General features: G+C 38.1%; 1 protein-coding gene across 7 annotated transcripts in view; it reads left to right on the top strand.

The window, feature by feature from the left end:
- Positions 1-20,410, top strand: part of ARHGAP28 (Rho GTPase activating protein 28) — a 195,267-nt gene that overhangs the window by 108,034 nt on the left and 66,823 nt on the right. For 6 of the 7 annotated variants that reach the window (XM_030336437.2, XM_030336438.1, XM_030336436.1 and 3 more), the window contains 2 exons: positions 7,910-8,127; positions 19,510-19,602. In XM_030336437.2, coding sequence (XP_030192297.1) covers positions 7,910-8,127; positions 19,510-19,602 — 311 coding nt within the window. The remainder of the gene's footprint in view (positions 1-7,909; positions 8,128-19,509; positions 19,603-20,410) is intronic. The other variant, XM_030336440.1, reaches the window with a different exon arrangement.

Here is a 20,410-nt window from a genome sequence, read left to right on the forward strand (position 1 = left end):
CAAGGTGTCAGCAGCTTCTCTGTTCCATTCCTTTCTCTTAGCTTCTGGTGGTGCATGCAACTCCTGCTATAGGCAACAGCGCTTGGTACTGTTGTAGGTGTGTAACATCTACACATGTTGTACCACCATCAATACAGCACTGTTTATATGAACATACATTTTTTTTTTATTGTGGAACAATTTAAAACCTACAGAAAAACTGCAAATACAACTTAAATAACCTTCTTTTTGGTCTGGAGCCATTTGACCATTTGAAAGTAACTTGCCAATTGCCCCTGTTACTCACAAGTACCTTAGGTCTTTAGATCTATAGAATATATCTAAGATATAATGTATGTATATTATATGTTTTAATTTTGTAAAATATATATACACATACACATACACTTTTGTCTATTCTGTCAGTTATGGATAGGAAGTTGGTAAAATCTCCAACTCCAATGATTGTGGATTATGGATTTGTGTGTGTGTGTGTGTGTGTGTGTATGTGTGCGCGCGCGCGTGTGTGTGTGTGCAGCTGTTCTGTATATAATGACAGTATAACTACTGAAATGAAGAAATTATTATTATTATTTTTAAATGTTTATTTATTTACTTTTGAGAGAGGCACAGGCACAGGCAGGGAAGGGGCAGAGAGAGAGAGGGAGACACAGAATTTGAAGCAGGCTCCAGGCTCTGAGCTGTCAGCACAGAGTCCAATGCAGGGCTCGAACCCATGAACCGTGAGATCATGATCTGAGCCAAAGTCAGTCACTCAACCGACTGAGCCACCCAGGCATCCCAAGAAATTATTTTTGATACATCACTGTTATCCAATCCTGACTGCATTTAAATGTTGGTATATTTCCTATATTATCTTTTATAACAAAAGAATCCAGTTCAGAATCACTTGTTGTACTTCATTGCCATGTTTCTTTTATTTCTTTACATCTAGAATGGTTTCTCAGGGCTTTTATATATATATATATATATACATACATACATACACATATATACACATATAACCTTGAAGCTTTTGAAGATTATAGGCTATTTTGTAGAATATTCCTCTGTTTGGATTTGTCTGGTGTTTCCTGATGATTCAGATTCAGGCTCTGCATCTTTGCAGATCATGATGCTGTCTGTATTCTTTTCATTGCATCCTATCAGGTGGCATATAGTTTTGATTTTCCCATTAATGATGATGTCTACTTGAATCACTTCAGGTGGTATTAACAAGGTCTCTCCCTGTGAAGTTACTACTTTCATCTTTGTGATCAATAAATATTTTGTGGAAATCAAAACCACACTCAGATACCACCTCACACCAGTCAGAGTGGCTAAAAGGAACAAATCAGGAGACTATAGATGCTGAAGAGGAAGTGGAGAAACGGGAATCCTCTTGGTGGGAATGCAAATTGGTGCAGCCGCTCTGGAAAACAGTGTGGAGGCCTCAAAAAATTAAAAATAGACCTACCCTATGACCCAGCAATAGCACTGCTAGGAATTTACCCAAGGAATACAGGAGTACTGATGCATAAGGGCACTTGTACCCCAATGTTTATAGCAGCACTCTCAACAACAGCCAAATTATGGAAAGAGCCTAAATGTCCATCAACTGATGAATGGATAAAGAACTTGTGGTTTATATACACAATGGAATACTATGTGGCAATGAGAAAGAATGAAATCTGGCCTTTTGTAGCAACATGGATGGAACTGGAGAGTGTTATGCTAAGTGAAATAAGTCATACAGAGAAAGACAGACACCATATGTTTTCACTCTTAATGTGGATCCTGAGAAACTTAACAGAAGACCATTGGGGAGGAGAAGGAGAAAAAAAAAAAGTTAGAGAGGGAGAGAGCCAAACCATAAGAGACTCTTAAAAACTGAGAACAAACTTAGGCTAGATAGGGGGTGGGAGGGAAGGGGGGGTGGGTGATGGGTATTGAGGAGGGCACCTGTTGGGATGAGCACTGGGTGTTGTATGGAAACCAATTTGACAATAAATTTCATATTAAAAAAATAAAAATAAAAAATAAATATTTTGTGGAAATAAAATATTCTATATCAAGCTGTCAAATTATTTCTTTTTTATGTTTTATTATTTATTTTTTGAGAGAGAGAGACAGAGCATGAGCAGGGGAGGGGCAGAGAGAGACAGAGACATAGAATCTGAAACAGGCTCCAGGCTCTGAGTTGTCAGCACAGAGCCCAATGTGGGGCTCAGACTCACGAATCATGAGATCATGACCTGAGCTGAGGTCAGAAGCTTAAGCAACTGAGCCACCCAGGTGCCCCATATTATTTTTTTATATCAGAATGGGCTCCTGGTTTATTTAGTGTGTTATTTGTTAGTGGGTTATCTTTTACTATAATCTGTTTTGATACTGAAAGTGTTCCATATTTGATCTGGAAATCAGCTAGGTTAATTCTACTTTTCCTTCTGTATTTGTGATTCCCTTCTTAGACAGTGGCTTCCACTATCTTTTATATATATATATATATATATATATATATATATATATATATATATTTATTTGATTAATCCCTCTATATGTTGTCAATTTCCCCTCTCCTTTTCATAGTTGCCCTGCTCATCCCACTTGGGCTAACATCCTTGCTCTTCTGCATAAATGACTGCCTTGCTGTGCTCTAACTAATATCTTTAGGCTTTAAGACTTAATTTTGAGGGAAGAAGTAGCCATATGTCTTTTAAAGAAATCAAATCTGAATGTTTAACATTTCCACTACTTTTCTTATTTTGTTTTTTTATGTTTATTTGTTTTTGAGAGAGAGAGAGCAGGGAAAGGGCAGAGAGAGAGGGAGACACAGAATCTGAAGCAGGCTCAGGCTCTGAGCTGTCAGCACAGACCCCAACGCAGGGCTCAGATTCCCGAACCATAAGCTGAAGTCAGGTGCTTAACTGACTGAGCCACTCAGGTGCCCCTCCACTACTTCTTTTTTGAATATCCAGTATCCGTCTGACATCTTTTCCATTTACCCTAAAGAGCTTCCTTTAGCATATATTACAGAGCAAGTTTGCTGGTGATACATTTCTTAGTTTTCATTCATGTGATAATGACTATTTTACCTTTGTTCTTGAAGGATATTTTTGCTAGACATATAATTATTGGTTGACAGGTTTTTATTTTCATTCAGGATTTTTTAAACATCATCTTACTATGTTCTAATCTTCACTGCTTCTAATAAGGACTCAGTGCCTTCATATTGTTGCTTCCCTATATGTAATATGTTCTCTTTGACTGCTTTCAAATTTTCTCTCTTTGTTTTCAGCAGGTTCTCTTTAGGATGCCTAAGTGCAGTTTTCTGTTGTATTTGACCTACTTTGTATTAGTTAAGCTAACTGGTTTTTCAACAAATTTTGGAAACTTTTGGATATTATTTCTTCAAATATGTTTTTTTCTTTACTACTCTCTCTCTTTTCTGAAACTCAAAGTATACATATATTACAATACTTAACCATTCCCAGTAGGTCCCTTGGGCTCTGTTTTAAATATTTTAAAATATTTTTCTCTCTTTCAGATTGAATAATTTCTACTGATTTCATCTTCAAGTTTACCAGCCCTTTCTTTTAAAGTCTCTAATACACCATTAAGCCTTTACAGCAATTTTTTAAATTTAATATGTTTTAATTTTATAATTTGAATTTTAGATTTTTTTTAGTTTCACTTTTTCTATTTTTCATTTCTTTGCTGGAATTAATTATTCCCTCATGATAATTTTTTCCTTAAAGTCCTTGTCCAACTTCAGAGTCCTCTCAGAGTCACTTTTTATTGATGACCTTTTCTCTTGACAAATTAGTCTATTTTTTTTTTGTTTTCCTTTTTATTATATCCTACCTATTGTAACATCATTGAGAATGTAATATTATAACATTGTTGATATATTTCAGAGACTCTGTATCCCATTATCTTCCTCTAAAGGGAGTTAATTTCATAGCAGTTTTCATAGATTGGACTCATCCTCACAACACCATCTTTTCTGCTCTGTGCACTCTCTGTAACCTTGCTCATTTATTTTAGCCCTTTTGGCTGCTGTTTTTCAATAGGATGCTGGAGTCTCACATATGCCTTTTTGGTTTAATGTTTAGTTAAGGATTTGATCAGAGTTTGTGCAGATTTTGGAGCTCTGTCCTGTGTGGCTCCCTCCTAACAGGAATGTGCCCCTCACTTTCCAGCCGTCCTAGTAATAATCCCTTATTGCATCCCCTGACTCTTCAAATAAATAAGACTGTGGTTTTCAGTTGTGTTCTACCCCTGGTGTAATGTAGGGATTGGGAAAGGACTCAGTTGAAAAGTTGTATAGGTACGAATCTCACACAGTACATTTTCTTGTATCAAAATTTAATTATTTTTCAGTTTCTGCCTACACTTGGTTCTTCTCCATTACCCTCAAATAGTTATTTTATGTACTTAGTTCAGAGTTCATAACTGTTAATACGCAGAACTGTTATTTCTCTACGAGCTACTCTATTTTACTAGAAGATTTTATTCCCTTTTTGGTATCTTTCTCTAACAAAGTTACTAGCTAGGTGGATTTTTAGTACAGAATGGTATGTGTGACAGCTACATTCAGTTTTGAAAGTTGATGTTTTGAATTCTTCATTTTCTCACTTAGAATAATTAAATATTTCAACTGGGATTTAATTAATTCAACAAATATATGTACCTGCTTCTCACAGGCATTGCAAAATATTGGTGTAGAGTTATAAACAAAGGCAGAAATGCCCTGCTCTAATGGAGCTTATAACCTAGGAGGAAAAAAATAACTAATGAAATGATATACCTAGATGTCTGTTGGGGGAAAAGTTATCTGAAGAAAAAGACACACAGCAGGATTAGGATGGGTAACAGTGGGCCCGACTGATTGAAGGATTCAGGAAAAAAAGACTTCATTGAGAAAGAAATATAGAAATTGAGATCTAAAAGATTGAATGGACAATTATTAGGAGTCCAAATAGAAGGATTGGCATGTCCAAAGGCCTTGTAACAAAATATATAATGGGGCTTTTTGGGGCTTTTGAGCAACCAAACATAGACAAGTACTGTCAGTGAGGGGAGAATGAAGAGAGCATGGTACACGCTGTGGCCGGAAAGGTCAACAGCTTCATGTCCTGTGGGCCGTGTGAAGGATTTTATTTTATTTATTTTGCCTATTTTTTTATTTTTTTAAAGGTAGGCTTCACTCCCTGTGCGGAGCCCAGCGCAGGCTTGAACTCACAACCCTGAGATCAAGACAGGAGCTGAGATTAAGTGTCAGATGCTTAACTGACTGAGCCACCCAGGCTGCCCAAGCGTTTTATTCTTAATCCCAAGAGCAAGGAAGAACTGTGACCTTTCAGGAAAGGGCTTCTATTTGCATTTGGAAAGGTCTGATTTAGTTACAATATGGATCATGGATTGGAGGGGTGAATCAAGAATGGGAAGAAAAACTGGGAGGCAACTGCAGTAGTTCAGGTGAGAGGTGATGGTAGTTTGGGCCAAGGTCAGAGCAGAAGACAAATAAAAGTGGAAATTTTTGAGAAATAATAAGGAATTAATATCAAAAGGACTTGATGATAGGGATGCCTGGGTAGCTCATTTGGTTGAGCATCCGACTTTGGCTCGGGTCAAGGTTTGTGAGTTCAAGCCCCATATTGGGCTCTCTGTGCTCAGAGCAGAACCTACTCTGTCCCCCTCCTCTCTCTGCCCTTCCCCTGCTTGCGCTTTCTCTCTCAAAAATAAATAAATATTAAAAAAAAGGACTTGGTGACATATTGGATTTGTGTGTAAAGGAGGGAGATGTCAACAACATGTCCTAGGTTAGTTACTTTGCTAAATTAGATGGACGGTGGGTTTCACTTACTGAAATGTGGAATACTGAAAGAGGCCTAGAGTTGGGAACGAAGAATATGTGTTCAGGTTTGAACTTGTTGAGTGTGGTGTGCGACTGATAGAGTCAAGTAACTGTTGAGTAGGTAGTTGAATAGATGTAGCTGAAATTCGAAGGAGTATTCTATGTGAAAGTTATACATTTGGTAACTGGAGGAATGAGCACAGGATTGTGATTCCATAATTCAGCAGTGTTACAGGAGTAATATTGATTTCGAAGACATTTCTTTCCTGTGGAAAATATGTGTTCTGCAGATTCTGTAGTCTGAGTCCAAGGATTTAGATCATCTTCACCCCAGTGTCTGTTAATTCTAACTCCTTCCATCTACTCTTTCATTACTGCTTACAGAGTTGGAGGGGAAAAAATCCAAATTCTAAAACTTTCATATTGAACTGTATTTGTAAATTTTGTCTTAAAAATGAAAATCTTATCTGTGGCCTAAGTAAAAGACAATTTCCAAGTCATAACTGACTAATTTAAAATGTTTATTATTTTGGATCAGAGCTGCTAAGTTTATGTTTACCTTTGCATTTTCTGTTAAAGGGATAACTTATAAAGCAAATGAATAAACATACAGACACACACACACACACACACACACACACACACACACAATAACCAAAAAAAACCAAAAAATTGCCTCGCTGAGAAGTTCCTGTAAAGTGCATTTAGAAGGCTTTGTTTATGTGATACAATAATGTGAGCAGGGTCCAAGCCTCTTAGACTGATGATTTGACAGGATATTTGCAAATCAATTTGATCTGCTCTTTAAACAAATCTCATTCAGGTAATGCCTGTTTAGCATAGTTCCCGGAAATGTATCTGTAGTGGATTTTCTGTTCCATGATGTTGTTATTCTTAATTTTTTTTATTTCTGCACATGTAATTTTCAATATCAGTTAACCCTCATTATGATGAATTTTAAACTTTTTAATTGACTTCTGAAAAAAAAGGAAAGATTACTCACCTAATGTTCAGACTATGTAGAAAAGAGAATGAGTATCTATTGAATTCATGCTCTGTTCCAGATTCTTTGCCATCTATCATGAATAAATTGATACAACCATCATCATAGCCACCTAGTACATCTTGTTACCTCCATTTTGCCAACAAAACAGAAGCCTAGAGATATCTAAAAACTTTCCAAAGCTGTTTGCCTAGTAAATGGTGTCATTGGGATTTGAACCAGCATTTGAGTGATTGAAAAACCTTTTCCTACCCCACTAAGCCATTCTTATTCTATTATGGTTTTAGTTTAAGTATTCATATTTTATCATTGTTTGAAATTGGGAGTCCAGATATGGCTTATATTTAACTTTCTGGCAAGAAAAATTACCTTACTAAATATGCCAATTAACCTTACTCTCTCAGAAAATACTTTAAAATTTGACTTACTTAAAAAATATCATACAGACTTTTCATTAATTCCTATAGGTCTTTCCCACAATTACCCTGGAAAAAAGGATGGTGTTTTTTTTTAATTGAGGTGTAGTCGACATATAACATTAGTTTCAGGTGTACAACATAATGATTCGATATCTGTATACATTGCAGAGTGATCACCACAATAAGTCTTGTTTATATCCATCACCATAGTTACAGAATTTTTTTTCTTACAATGACAGTGTTTAAGATCTACTGTCTTAGCAACTTTCAAATATGCAGTACAGTATTATTAACTGTTATTGTCACCATGCTGTACATGACATTCTCATGACTTAACTTATTTTATAACTGGAAGTTTGTACCTTTTGCTCCCTTCACTCATTTCACCTACCTCTGTATCTGTGAGCTTGTGTGTGTGTGTGTGTGTGTGTGTGTGTGTGTGTGTTTTAAAGATTTCACATAGAAGTGGTATATGGTGTTTGTCTTTCTCTGTCTGATTTATTTCACCTAACTTGCCCTCAGGGTCCAAGATTGGTCTTAATATAGTGTTTACTATTTATTCACTGATATGCACAGGCCTATAGATATACATGCCATCTAATTAAATGGAGAATGTTCTGACCTTTCCTTGGTAATGTTATTTTACAGAAGGGGAACTCGAAGCAGAGTGGTTGCAAGATGTGGGTTTATCAACCTTGATCTCGGGTAATGAAGAGGAGGATGGCAAAGCCTTGCTCTCTACGCTGACTCGAACCCAAGCAGCTGCAGTGAAAAAGAGATACAATACTTACACCCAAACCATGAGAAAAAAGAACAAGCAATCTGTTAGGGATGTCAGAGACATCTTTGGAGTCAGCGAATCTCCTGTAAGTAATGAACTTGGCTCAAAAGTTTTGCTTTGATTTAGGGGCGATGGGGAGAACGTGAAAAAAATTTTAGAAAAAGTTGGCCATTCTCTTTTAGAGAAAACTAAAGCAGACAGAAGAGTGCAAATTTTACAACTTTGAAACTTAAGCGATCATTCCTTCTCCTACAGCAGCCTCCCTCAACACTTTTTTATTCCTTCTTGGTTGAGTTGGAGAATATCTTACTTGGTAATGGAGCAAATCTTTATAGATGGGATACACAGAGCCTTTACTTAAATCTAACACTGAATGGAAATTCTGTGGACAGGCAAAGGAGCCCCAGAGAAGTGGGCCCAAAGTATTCTAAGCAAGTTCGGGTAGTTAATTTTAAATGGAGGTTGGAGTGGGAGAGTGGGTAGGGTAGTCTTTATGTTCAAATTAAAATGGTAAAAAGTGAAAGATGCCAACATTAATTAAGTGGGCAAGAGAGTGATTCAAAAAACCATAAGGGAAGCATCACATGTTTTCTGAGAAATGGCTAGTTGAAATTCCAGCTTACCCTTAGCAATTCCATGGCCACAGATTTTACTTCTGATGGTGTTAGTCATGTTCTCTTATTGCTAGGATGGTTTTGCTGCTAGCTCTGCCTTACCACTCATTTATTTATTCACTCATTGCATCACTGAAATCAATAACTGCATTATTGATGCAACAAATACTTACCGGATACATTCTCTGTGCAAGATCCTATATTAGGCTCTATGCAAATAGGATTCTCAAATTTTGGGGATAATTAGTCTGTAGAAAAAAGAAACTGGATATTCTTCTGCAGTTACAGAGAGTTGCCTGGGGCAAGTTAGTTAATCACTCTGATTTACATTTCTTATCTGTTTAATTGTAATATCAATAATGACATAAATTAAAACTTCAAGGATATTTGGGTAGGAGGCTTGGTTGAAGGCACCCTCCACTTTGAGTTATTTTAGGTTATCTGTAAGTCCAGTCTTCTCTTAGATATATTCATCACACTGGGTAGTTGCCAGGGTAGCTCACATTTCCAGGTTAACCTTTGCGTTTGTGTTAATAATGCCCTAGAATAGCAGTGTCCTTGAGAACTTTCTAGTGATGGAAATAAATGATCTAATTCTGTGCTGTCCAATATGGGTAGCTAGAGTGTGTCCAATGTGTAGCTAGTGTAAGGAACTGAAATTTTAATTTTGTTTAATCTTAATTAATTTAAATCTAAATCATCACATATGGCTTGCAGCTAATGTACTGAGCAGTACAGTTCTAGAATCTTCTGTTGTACATAATTATATACCTGAGGCAGTGCATGTTGAGTTCTGTGCTGATCGAACTTTCAATCTAGCTGAAACCCGTACCTTTTTGGAAGTGAGATTTTCTGTAGCTGTAGTTGAGTCAAGGTAACACCCACAACTTGAAGCAAGGGCTTCAGCCATGTGAGTCCTGGCCAAGGTGCCTATGAAAGAAAAGGTTTACCCTGCTGGTTTAAATTCCCTGAGTCATTTCACATGTGTGTCTCAGATCGTCTTCAGAGAATCCTAACAACTTGACCTACATGCTTCCTTTCTTATTTCTATTTCCAACTACTTCAGGCTAAGATTTTTGCTCTTCCCTAGCAAATTGCAAAACAGTTAACTATCTATAGCTTCTCCGAATCCTGCAGGTACTGAAGAAAATGCATTCAGTGTGTCTTTAGGTTTCCAAAAACTTTGGACTCCTAGATGCATAGAAACAGTGGTCTTCCCACAGACCCTAAAGGGAAGTATAAAGTGGGCACTTACTCATTGGGGCTTTAAGTACAAAAAGAAACGAAAGATCTGTTACTTCTCCATAACATGCAGGTGCAGGAAACCAGTGTTTAACTCCAGCAAAGGCAGAGAAAGGACCATATTTGTGGTAAATAAAGGGAATGCTCCCCCGGGGCTCTTCCCCCTGCCCACCTTCCTCTTCTCCCTTCCAGTCTTGCTGCTGAAGCCCCGGTTCTGAAGTGAATAGAGAATGGGTGTGCAACAGGGAGAGTGGTTGAAAAGAAATCCATATATTCTAGGGAGTAGACGTCTTTGTGCTGTCCATAGAAGCGCAGCACCTGGAAGTCAGTGAAAGCCTGACATTACAAAATTCAGATTGTTCTTCATAAAAAATACATAAATCTAGCGCTTTAAAAAAATATGGTAAGTTTACAGGTCTATCAGGCCTAATAAACATCTTCACAGACTTTCTTCCTAAAAAAAAAAATCAGCATCTGCTTCTGCAAGTAGACTTGGAAGTTTCTTAGAAAAGTACCTAAACTTTTAAAATTTCCTATCTGAATTTGACAGCATAAATACCAATTCATCCCTCCCTCCTTCTCTTGCCCAAAGTATCTGTCAGCCCTGGTCTGTCTCTCTCAATGTCTCCCCTTCCTTCACTTCCCCTGTCTCTATATGCCTCTCTCTCTCTCTCTCTCTCTCTCTCTCTCTCTCTCTATCTCCCCCCCCCCCCACATATCCTCTCCTACGCTGTTTCTTTCTTTGTCATCATTTACGTACATTAATAGAAAATCACCTAAAGTTTCCATTTCATTTTTTTTTTTTCAACGTTTATTTATTTTTGGGACAGAGAGAGACAGAGCATGAACGGGGGAGGGGCAGAGAGAGAGGGAGACACAGAATCGGAAACAGGCTCCAGGCTCCGAGCCATCAGCCCAGAGCCTGACGCGGGGCTCGAACTCACGGACCGCGAGATCGTGACCTGGCTGAAGTCGGACGCTTAACCGACTGCGCCACCCAGGCGCCCCTCCATTTCATTTTCTTAATGAAGATTTAACATCATAAGTGTCATAAGGTAATTTTGCATTAATCTTAGGCATGTGAATCTGACCCCGTGTACTTACCTAGTGAAGATATAAATTCAGTAATTTAAAAGATAGATATGTAGATTACACTCCTCTTTTCTTAATGTATTTTGCACACTGAATCCCATGCTCAGAATAATTTGCCTCCAGAATTTTGGAGCTACTCATTCATTATCTTCTCTCATGTACTGTTGGTCTATGGGAAGCACAGTATCTCCACCAATGAGGAGTGAGTTCCTTTATATACAAATGTGGAAGTTTTTTGAACTTTATGTTTATTGTTGGAACCTTGCAATTTCACCAGTTTTACCTTTTGAAAACATTCATCCTAGTAACCGCTAAAAGAGCTCTTTCAATATGAGAGCTCATTCATTCTTCAGGTTCTGCATTTTGCCTTCTAACATTTAAAACCAGTATTTATTCCCTTCCTTTTGTCACTTATCTCCTTCTGGAACTCCCGTTAGATGATTGTTGCATTGTTTGGATTGAACCTCAGTATCTCTTAAGTGTTCTCTTGTTATTCCAGGCTTGGTTTGTGTGTATCTGTGGCTGTCCTTTCCACTTCATTTTTTTATATCCATAACTTACTGTAATACCATAATACCATCGTATATTCATGGTGGTATCAATACTTCTGCCTTTCATTAATTAAAAAAAAATTAACAGCCGTATTGTTAATTTGCTGAGGCATCTCCTTTCCCCTGACTTCCTCTTTATTTTAGTGATCTGTTCTTGTTTCTTGGCTGCAATAGCCCTAAACCTTAAATTCCAAGGTGGTCTTCTTTTCCTTGAATTACTGTTTTCTTCAGGGTCATCTGCTTACTTTTGGCATCATTACATTACTATTGTTCAGTTGATTTTGGATATTTGGGTGTTAATTCCTATTAATGCAGGGCTAGGTTGATTGATTGATTGATTGATTGATGAGTATAAGTAATGACTGTATATTCCCTATGCAGTTACGTAGACTTCTTTTCTCCCTAAAACTCTCCTAGTGGATAGCAGTCTGGACCTGTGTGAGTGGTGAAATGTGTCAGTCAGCTGTCACACTTCACTTTAAAGACACACAAATATAGTATCAATGCAAAAGTAATGATAATCTTAAAGAATTACTTTTTTTTTTTTTTTTTTTTTGCTTTTCAGGCAAGCTTAACTTGCCTTTTTATACTCCTGTGTTCTTTCAGAAGGCCCCAATGAAGGGCAATTTAACTTTCTGTCCAGGACCACTATACCAGGACACACCCCCCCCCCACCCCGCCCCGCCAAAGCAAGTGGTCATGTTGTCAACAAGAGGACACTTGTTGGGTTTTATCCTGGAATCGCATTTAGCTGCTGCCCGCTGTTCAGTGTTAGAGGGAGGGAAGCTCTCCTGGCTGCTTTGTTCAGAAAAACATTCTTCGGTCACTTTGGCCATTGGCCTCTGAATTGGGGATGCCTTACTGCTCTCTTTATTCTCAATGTTGATTATGTGGTTTTTTTCTAGATGAGCGTTTATCTTCTATATGTTTTTCTCTTGTAACTTTTTTCAGGCCGAGGTTTCCCTCTACCCTTATCAAGCCATTCTTGCTTGCTTTTTATCTTCCAGGAACATCCAACAATTTCTGTTCTGCTAATGGAAATGTTTAGTGGTTTCTAGATCTCCTCTTTGAAAAAGGTATCTCTTTTGACACTTTGAGTGATTTGTGGGGGGAGGAGAAAGCAGTATGTTCATTTTGCTATCTTGACCCAGTTCTGTGCTGATTCTTCAGTAATATTTGTTCCTTCCAAAAAATGTGTTTTTCCTTATTATAAAAATAGTACATAATCTTTACTGGAAACTTAGGAAATATGAACAAGCAAGGTGAAAAATGACTATTTCTATGGGCCCAAATAAAATTTTATGATTTAATTAAATATCCAATAAATAAAGTTTTCAGTGGAATTCTAACTGTAAAGGAATAAAATATTTAACCCCTGTGTTAGTAGAGCTATTATGCACTAAATCACAAATACTAAATCAGCCTCTGGATGTATGTGACAGGATCTGCAGTACTGTTCATCATGAGCAGAATTCTGGGACCCAAATACATTTGTTTCTAATATTTAGAAGATGTGAATCAAACGTTCCTTTCAGTAACACATTTAATTGAGTAAAATAGTCAGCCTAATTTATTTCCAATTTCATAATTGATAAACAACTAGTCAGAGGTGGGACTGACATAATTGTGTAAATATAGTCATGCACCCTGTTTTTAAAAACTTGATTATATCACCTGTATATACATTTTACTACATGTAACAGAAAACCCAAGAAATCATGAGTTGTACAAATACAGGTGTATTTTTCTCTCTTTAAGAAGGTAAGGTAGGTGTTCCTTTGCAGTAGCATGGATCCATCTTCCTCCTGTCTTCCTATTTTGTCATTCATATGCAACCTTCATCCTTTTGCTTACAGGTTGGCCGGGCTACTTCGAGCACTATATCCATGGTCCTGGAACTTGTACCATCTTACTCTGTCTCCCCGACCTTAGTGTCCTGGAAATCTTACTCTGTAGAATTCCAATTACCTTTCATTGCCCAGAAATGTTTTATGATCATCCTTAGCTTCAAAAGAGCCTAAGAAACTGACCCTTTTTAGTTGGACACAAAAGTCCCTGAAAAAGAAAAAAAAAAATCAGGATCCTGTTAAGGAAGGCAGGTGACTGGATTTGGAGTAAACAGCTGACAGTATACTCCACAGAGACCAGAGTGTCTGTCATTGTGCCCCGAATGTAGTGGGCTCTCAGTGTTGGCTGATGGATGGCTACATGCGGTGATCAGTGCACAGCAGGCAAATCTATGGATGTCCCCACACGTCTGTGTGAATGGACACATGTCATGCAGAGCTCATGACTGAATGCACAATGACACTGGGGAGAAGATACTGAATAAAAATGCACTTTCATTTTTCTCAATAGCCAGATGATTTTTGTTGTATCCCAGCTCCTCTTTTGGAAATGATCCTGGATGAAGAAGTGATATCAGCAATTCCCTGCAGAAATGGTCAACTGGTAAGATAAAGCAAGGGGACTTGAAAGTAAGGAGGTTAGAAAAAGTAATTATTTCAAGGCAGTCGGGAGAACTTCAGCAAAATGCCTACTTGCCTTGTCACAAAGAAGGAAACAAAGACTCTTAAATTCAGGAATGAATAATTAAATAGTTAAATCCACAAATAACTCCGTGGCCTGTCTGCACCTCGAGTAACAAAACCACAGCTGCAGTTCCAGCCCCAGCCAGAAGTCAAAATGTCAGCGGGGTCATCAGCTAAACTTTGGTTCTTTTTGCTGAACATGTAGTGGAAGACCTTCTGCTACTCTCCATGTATCTGTCAACATTAATTTAGTTCTCTACATATGAAATACTTGACGTTTCAGTTATTTTCTACAGGTAGATATTTTGTTGGGGGACAGCACCGTAGCATCTTCAAAGTGTAACAGGAGGTGGGGAAAGTGCACTATCTAGCACAGGAGGTAAACACCTTTCATTGGAGCCCACCTTGTCTATCTTAGTACAAAGTTTCAAAAAGGGCTAACCTGAGCTCATCACTGCCAATGAAGTGATCTCAGTGGAAGGCCTGTGTGTGTGTGTGTGTGTGTGTGTGAGTGTGTGAGATGAGTGCCATGCCATCATGTGTACCATTTGGCCTAAGGCCTAGGTCCTCTTACTGAAGTGAGGTGCCCAGAGTAGGAGACGTAGAAAGACATGGAGTTATTGACATCTGCCTCCACTTGGACTCATGGCAGCAGAAATTTATGGTGAGAGACTTTCCTCTGGTATGACTCATGTTTCCTTCTCTTTAGCTCTTTTTTTTTTCCTTCCTAGTAGAGGAAGAGGGATTCTTTTCCTGTTTTAAGAATGACCCTTGTACCATTTTTGATCTGATGAATAATGATGCTGATGATGATCTTTAGTTTCTGTACAGTTTATTTTCATTTTATACATACTTTATGTAGGACATTCTGTCTGGATCTCAAAAAATTGTCCTAATACAGGCTAGCCCTTTGTCGCTTGCAAATGCTGCTTAAGGGTTTGGATGTGGCCCAATGTTCTGGCTGCTCCTCTGTTGCCTGAGGGTAGGTCAAGTTCTGGAGGAGGAATGTGGTTAGCTGGAGCTGGGAGCAATCCCATTTTGTAGATTTTGTCTCTAATTGTTTTTCCCTCCAATTTCATTATATTTCTCATAGAAGTGTTAACTCCATTTAGTCAGAAGTCTTTACTTTTTCTGTTGAGCTGGCAGCAAGTGTCCTCAGGTTTTAGATTGTTCCTGAATTACAGGGAGTCTTACATACCTTACTTCCAACCAGGACACTTGATCTGAGTTGTGATTCCTCTCTGTCTGCCCCTGACTCCTCAGACCACCAGAGGAGGGGCAGGTAGAATAGACACTAGTGTTTTCAAATGATGGATTTCTATGAGGTTTCACCCTAGCTGACTCTATCTTCTCTTTTAATCGCCTCCTCTTTACCCTGTAGGTAAGGGAGGGATTCCCACCCTAGGGTTATAGGGGTGGCTTGACACCTGACAATGGACAGAGAAGGTCAACAGCAATTTATTGTCACATGTTCTCACAGCTTGGGTTAGGAGGACACCAGACACCACACAGAGCTACATGTGGGGTGCACTTGGGAACAGAGTGAATAACCAAGGGTTGTAGCAAGCAGGCTGTATAGTATCAAGAGAGCACGGCTCCCCGTGGTTCCCATGGGAGGATGTGATTGGCTTGTTTGAATAATTCCACAGGCTGATGGGGAACTGAAAGCCACTACTGAAGGATAAGCAGGAATTGTGTCTGGCCTCCTGGATAAGGAGCATTGTTCTGCTAGGGGACCTTATATAAGGGAGCAGCAGAGTGGGACGGAGGCTTGTAGTTAGACCATTTATGGCCCTTCTGCTTTTACCAGGTGTCAAGGCAGCACGTAAGAGAGGCTTATTTGAAGTCTTACTTGCCACACTTAACACACCATCCTAACCATGGACTCCCGTGATTGTCTAGGCTTATTTTGTTTCTTTTCCCTTTTTTCACTATTTTTTTTTAATTTCAATTCCTGGAAGGTCTTATCACCTTTTAAAGGTGAATCAAGGGGCAACTGTGGTGCCGAACAATCGAAGAAATCTAGCAGTAAGACGGAAGAGGACATTAAAGTTTTATTCCAGGCCCTGCTCTGAACTACTGAGCAGTTTATAGAATGAGAAAGGGAGTACCATTCTTTCTCCCAGGAGGATGGTGAGAGCTAACATAGCAGAATGACTACAGAGAACAGTAAAAATATTAATTTGCATAATCATACATATTACAAAATGTTACAGCTTCTTAGCAGATTGTACCTTTTATCCTTTGAGCGAATCTGGCAAGAAATCTCTCTGGATACTAAATTTTCATACCTAAAAACTTAAATCCTACATTGAGGAGGGCACCTGTTGGAATGGGCACTGGGTGTTATATGGAAACCAATTTGACAATAAGTTATATTCACTATAAAATAAATAAACAAACAAACAAACAAACAAACATTAAAAAAAGAATTAAAAAAAATAAAAACTTAAATCCTAAATTGGTGAGTATCAAAGTGCTAGGCCCTAAATTAATTTTTCAGAAATTTTTAAATATTAATGTTTGCTTTTTCATATAGTGCTAATGTTGAGAAGTTTGATTTCTCTCTACATCTTATTTTGTATCCTTTCATTTTTGCATTTCTGGAAGCCTTTTGCATTTATCTTTTTTCTGATGTTTTGTTTTTATTTTTGAGAGAGAGCATGTACATGTATGCGCACAAGCGGGGGAGGGGCAGAGAAGAAGGGGGACAGAGGATCTGTGCGGACCGCAGAGAACACTTTGCGGGGCTCAGACTCATCGATCCTGAGATCATGACCTGTCAACTGATTGAGCCACCCAGGTGCCCCTTAAATTTATCTTTAGTGTTAGAAACCTGAACTGCCATAAGGATATGAAATCTTTTTTTTTTTTTTTAATCATGATCAGCACTCAGCTTTTTGTTTCTGAAAAACATTACTTTTCTTTCAGTTATGACCATTCTCTTCCCAGAATTTCTTTAATTATTTCATCATTTCCATTTTCTCTATTCTTCCTTTTATTGCCTCTATATTAAACTTCTATATTTTTTAAATTGTTATATTTCCTTGTCTTTTTTTTCTGTTTGTTCTGTATGCTAGTAGATTTTGTCTATGTCATTTTGTAAATCCCTGATTCTCCTTTTAGCCATGAGTGGTTATAATTTAGCCTCTATTGATTTTTTAATTCAGTAGTCATACTGCTAATTGACAAGAACTCCTTTTTCACTCACTTCCCTTTATTTTTATAGTTACTCCTGACTTATGGTTGCAATATTTTCTCAAATATTTCTGAAATTAATTCATTTTAAGCCTTTTCCCTTTTCTCAATTCTTTTTCACAGAATGTTTGTCACGGTACCTTTTTAGAATGTTTTTTTTTTTTTCTCCACGAGTGACTTTTTCCTAACATTGATTTTCTCCAGTGCCTGATGGTTCTTAGTGATTGACTTATATTTATTAATGGACTAGATTGACTAATTAATTACTTAAGATATGTCATTGCTGTATGATTTCTCTGCCATGATATAGATATTTTCCCAAAGGACTCTTTATCGAATAAGAAGGTTGATTTCGGGTACTGTGTAAGTGAGTAAGGTATGTGAACGTTGTGTGAATGGAAGTTAGTTTCACTGTATATACGGGTGAGTATGCATGCTCATGTGTGCACGCGTGCGCGCACACACACACACATATGCAAGCATACACCAAAGGGAGAAGTGGTAAATGATTTCATTTCTTGCTATCCAAGACAAAACTGATGTTTTTCCATTATTCTCCCTTCCATGTCTTTCATGGTGGCCCAGAGTAACCTGATACTGAGGTCTGTTTTAGTTCTGATCTGGGACTACTACCCATGGCAGGTGGTTCACTGGACCCAGAGTGCTTTTAGTTACTGCTTGCTGTTCAGTGTAAAGGGAGCTTTTGGGAGGTCTGTCTGGCCTCTCCATTGACAAAACATTTTACGATAAATTATTGCAGCTGTTCCGCTAGGGCCCCATCCTACCCTTTCTAATTTTCACACTGAGGTTACTTGATTGTTTGCTTTTTGTAGATTTATCTTTTCCTTGCCAACAGTGTTGTTTTATGCTGTTCTTAGGCTAAAATCTGTGCAATTATGAAATACGTTATTTATGTTTTATTCCCCAGGAATTTCTAACAATTTCTCACCTGTTATTAGTACACCTTGTTGGTTTCCAGTGCCATTTGGAGCTGGTCTTACAATCCCGTTCTCTAATTCTGAGTGATTGGGAGTGGTGTGCCCTCAGTCCTCTGTCCTGACCTGGCTTCTTGTATTGCCTCATTAGCATTGTTTTCACTTCAAAACAGATGTATGTTTTTCTTATGAATATAATGCGTACACTTTGGGGGAAATTAGAAAATATGGAAAAGCAAGATTAAAAATAACAGTTTCTGAAGTTTCATGTAGAAGTTTATGATTTCACTATTATCCAGTGTGTTTAATTTGGCACAATGTTGCTTCAATCATAGAATAGAATAATTGCATCTTATTTGGGGGAATGCCATTATATCACAAGTGCTGCTAAAAATCTAGAGCATATGCACAAAGCCTATAATGCCATCGATCACAATTGGAATAGTCTCCAAATATACTTGCTGCATAATGAAAATCAGAGCTTTTACAATATTCACTGAATGGGAATGAAATGTTTGGTTCAGTCACGTGTATTTGTGAGACCATCAATCTACTGTATTTCCAGTTTCTTAATTGAAAAAAAAAAAAACTGACTACTTTTGTTGATTTATAAGTCATTACCAAAAGTCATAAAGTCTGATTTTAAAGTAGCATAGTTTTATCAGTAAGCTGCATGGCTTAGACAATTAGAGATGATTGTCCCTATAAAATAAGAAGTCTGAGGCTGGTATCCCTAGCCTGAATCTACCGACTTTTTCATCTTTCCATTCTGCTCCACGCAGCATGTGGGCTTATATTTAATGCTTATAGGCTTATATTTAATGCCTGGGCATCACAGGCATCATGTCCATGTTCTGGAAGAAGCATCAGCCAGCAGATTCTATCCACCTAAACAAGAAAATACTAGCCTTCCTGGATGCTCTACCAAGTAGGATTTTACTTGTATCTCATTGGTCATAACCATCACATGATCACACTTTAGTCTTTTTAGTTTAGATGTAGCATCTTGGAACAGATCATGATATTCATAAGTTAAGAAGGAAATAAAAGTGGATTTTGGCAGGTAATTAATTAACAGTGTCTGCTCTTGAGACCAACTTCTGCTATAGTACACAGTATTTATGAGGATCAGTATAATTGTGGATGAACTGGCAAATGCCCTTGACATTGCACAGGTCAGTCATTAACTCTGAATATCACCACATGGCTATCCATTTATAGAGTTTGTGTAATGAATAATTGAATAAACAGTCATGTTGGGACAGATATGCCTGAATAAAAATGGCTTTTGTTTCTCTTATTAGCCAGGTGATACCTGTGACAATCATACTGCTCAGTTGGATGGTCCCCAGGAGGAAAAAGAGCTGCCAGGAGTTATGAAAACAAGTGATTCCTTGGTAAGTTATAGCAGGAAAGTTGGGAGTAGGGATGAATGAAGAGGCCATTTTTTTTCCCCAAGACAATCAGGCAAAACTTCAAAACAGTGCACCATAATTAAGGTGACTGGACAGCCACAGCTGTCAACATACCTATCTACCTTTAATCAATTTATAGGAAAACATTCAGCAGTAAACAAACCCAAGTTTAATAGTTAAGCTCACAAATAATTGCATGCTCTATAAAAACAGATAAATACCCAGAAAACCAATGACGGTAGGCCGTTTCTGGGGCAGATTTAGTTTCTTTGTTTTTTCTTTTATTTAAAAAAATTCTCATAAGTGCTAGTTCCATCGAGTCATAGGTCCATCTGTTGGAGGAGAAGCAGGTGTCCTCAGGTTTTCTATTGTTTTCCCAGTGCAGGGTGAATACCAGGCACCTTTCTTCTGACCATACATGTAACCCCAGGTATCCAGTGCCTTTTTCCCTTCTCCCTCTCCCTACTTTTACCCATCCCCACTTCTTCTCCCAGCTGACCCAGAGGAGGGAAAAGTCAGGCAAGCCTCACAAGAAGGGTCAAGCTTATATCCATTTACAACCAGGAAAGTTTACTTTATTCACGGTTCAGCCCAGAGCCTTTTCTCACATATTTCTATGTACACTCCTTCAAGCAGTCTTTTCTCTCCTTTGGTGGAGGTTGTGTAGTGTTTTCTTTTTTGTTTTTCCATGCTCATGTTCCCTGTCCTGGCTTCCTCCCAGATTAGCAAAAGGCAGAATGGGGAATCCCAATAAGTTCCCTCCTCCCTGCTGAGATGGTGCAGGGGAGTC

This window comes from Lynx canadensis, chromosome D3 (genome assembly GCF_007474595.2).
Source record: "Lynx canadensis isolate LIC74 chromosome D3, mLynCan4.pri.v2, whole genome shotgun sequence".
Classification (NCBI taxonomy): Eukaryota; Metazoa; Chordata; class Mammalia; order Carnivora; family Felidae; genus Lynx; species Lynx canadensis.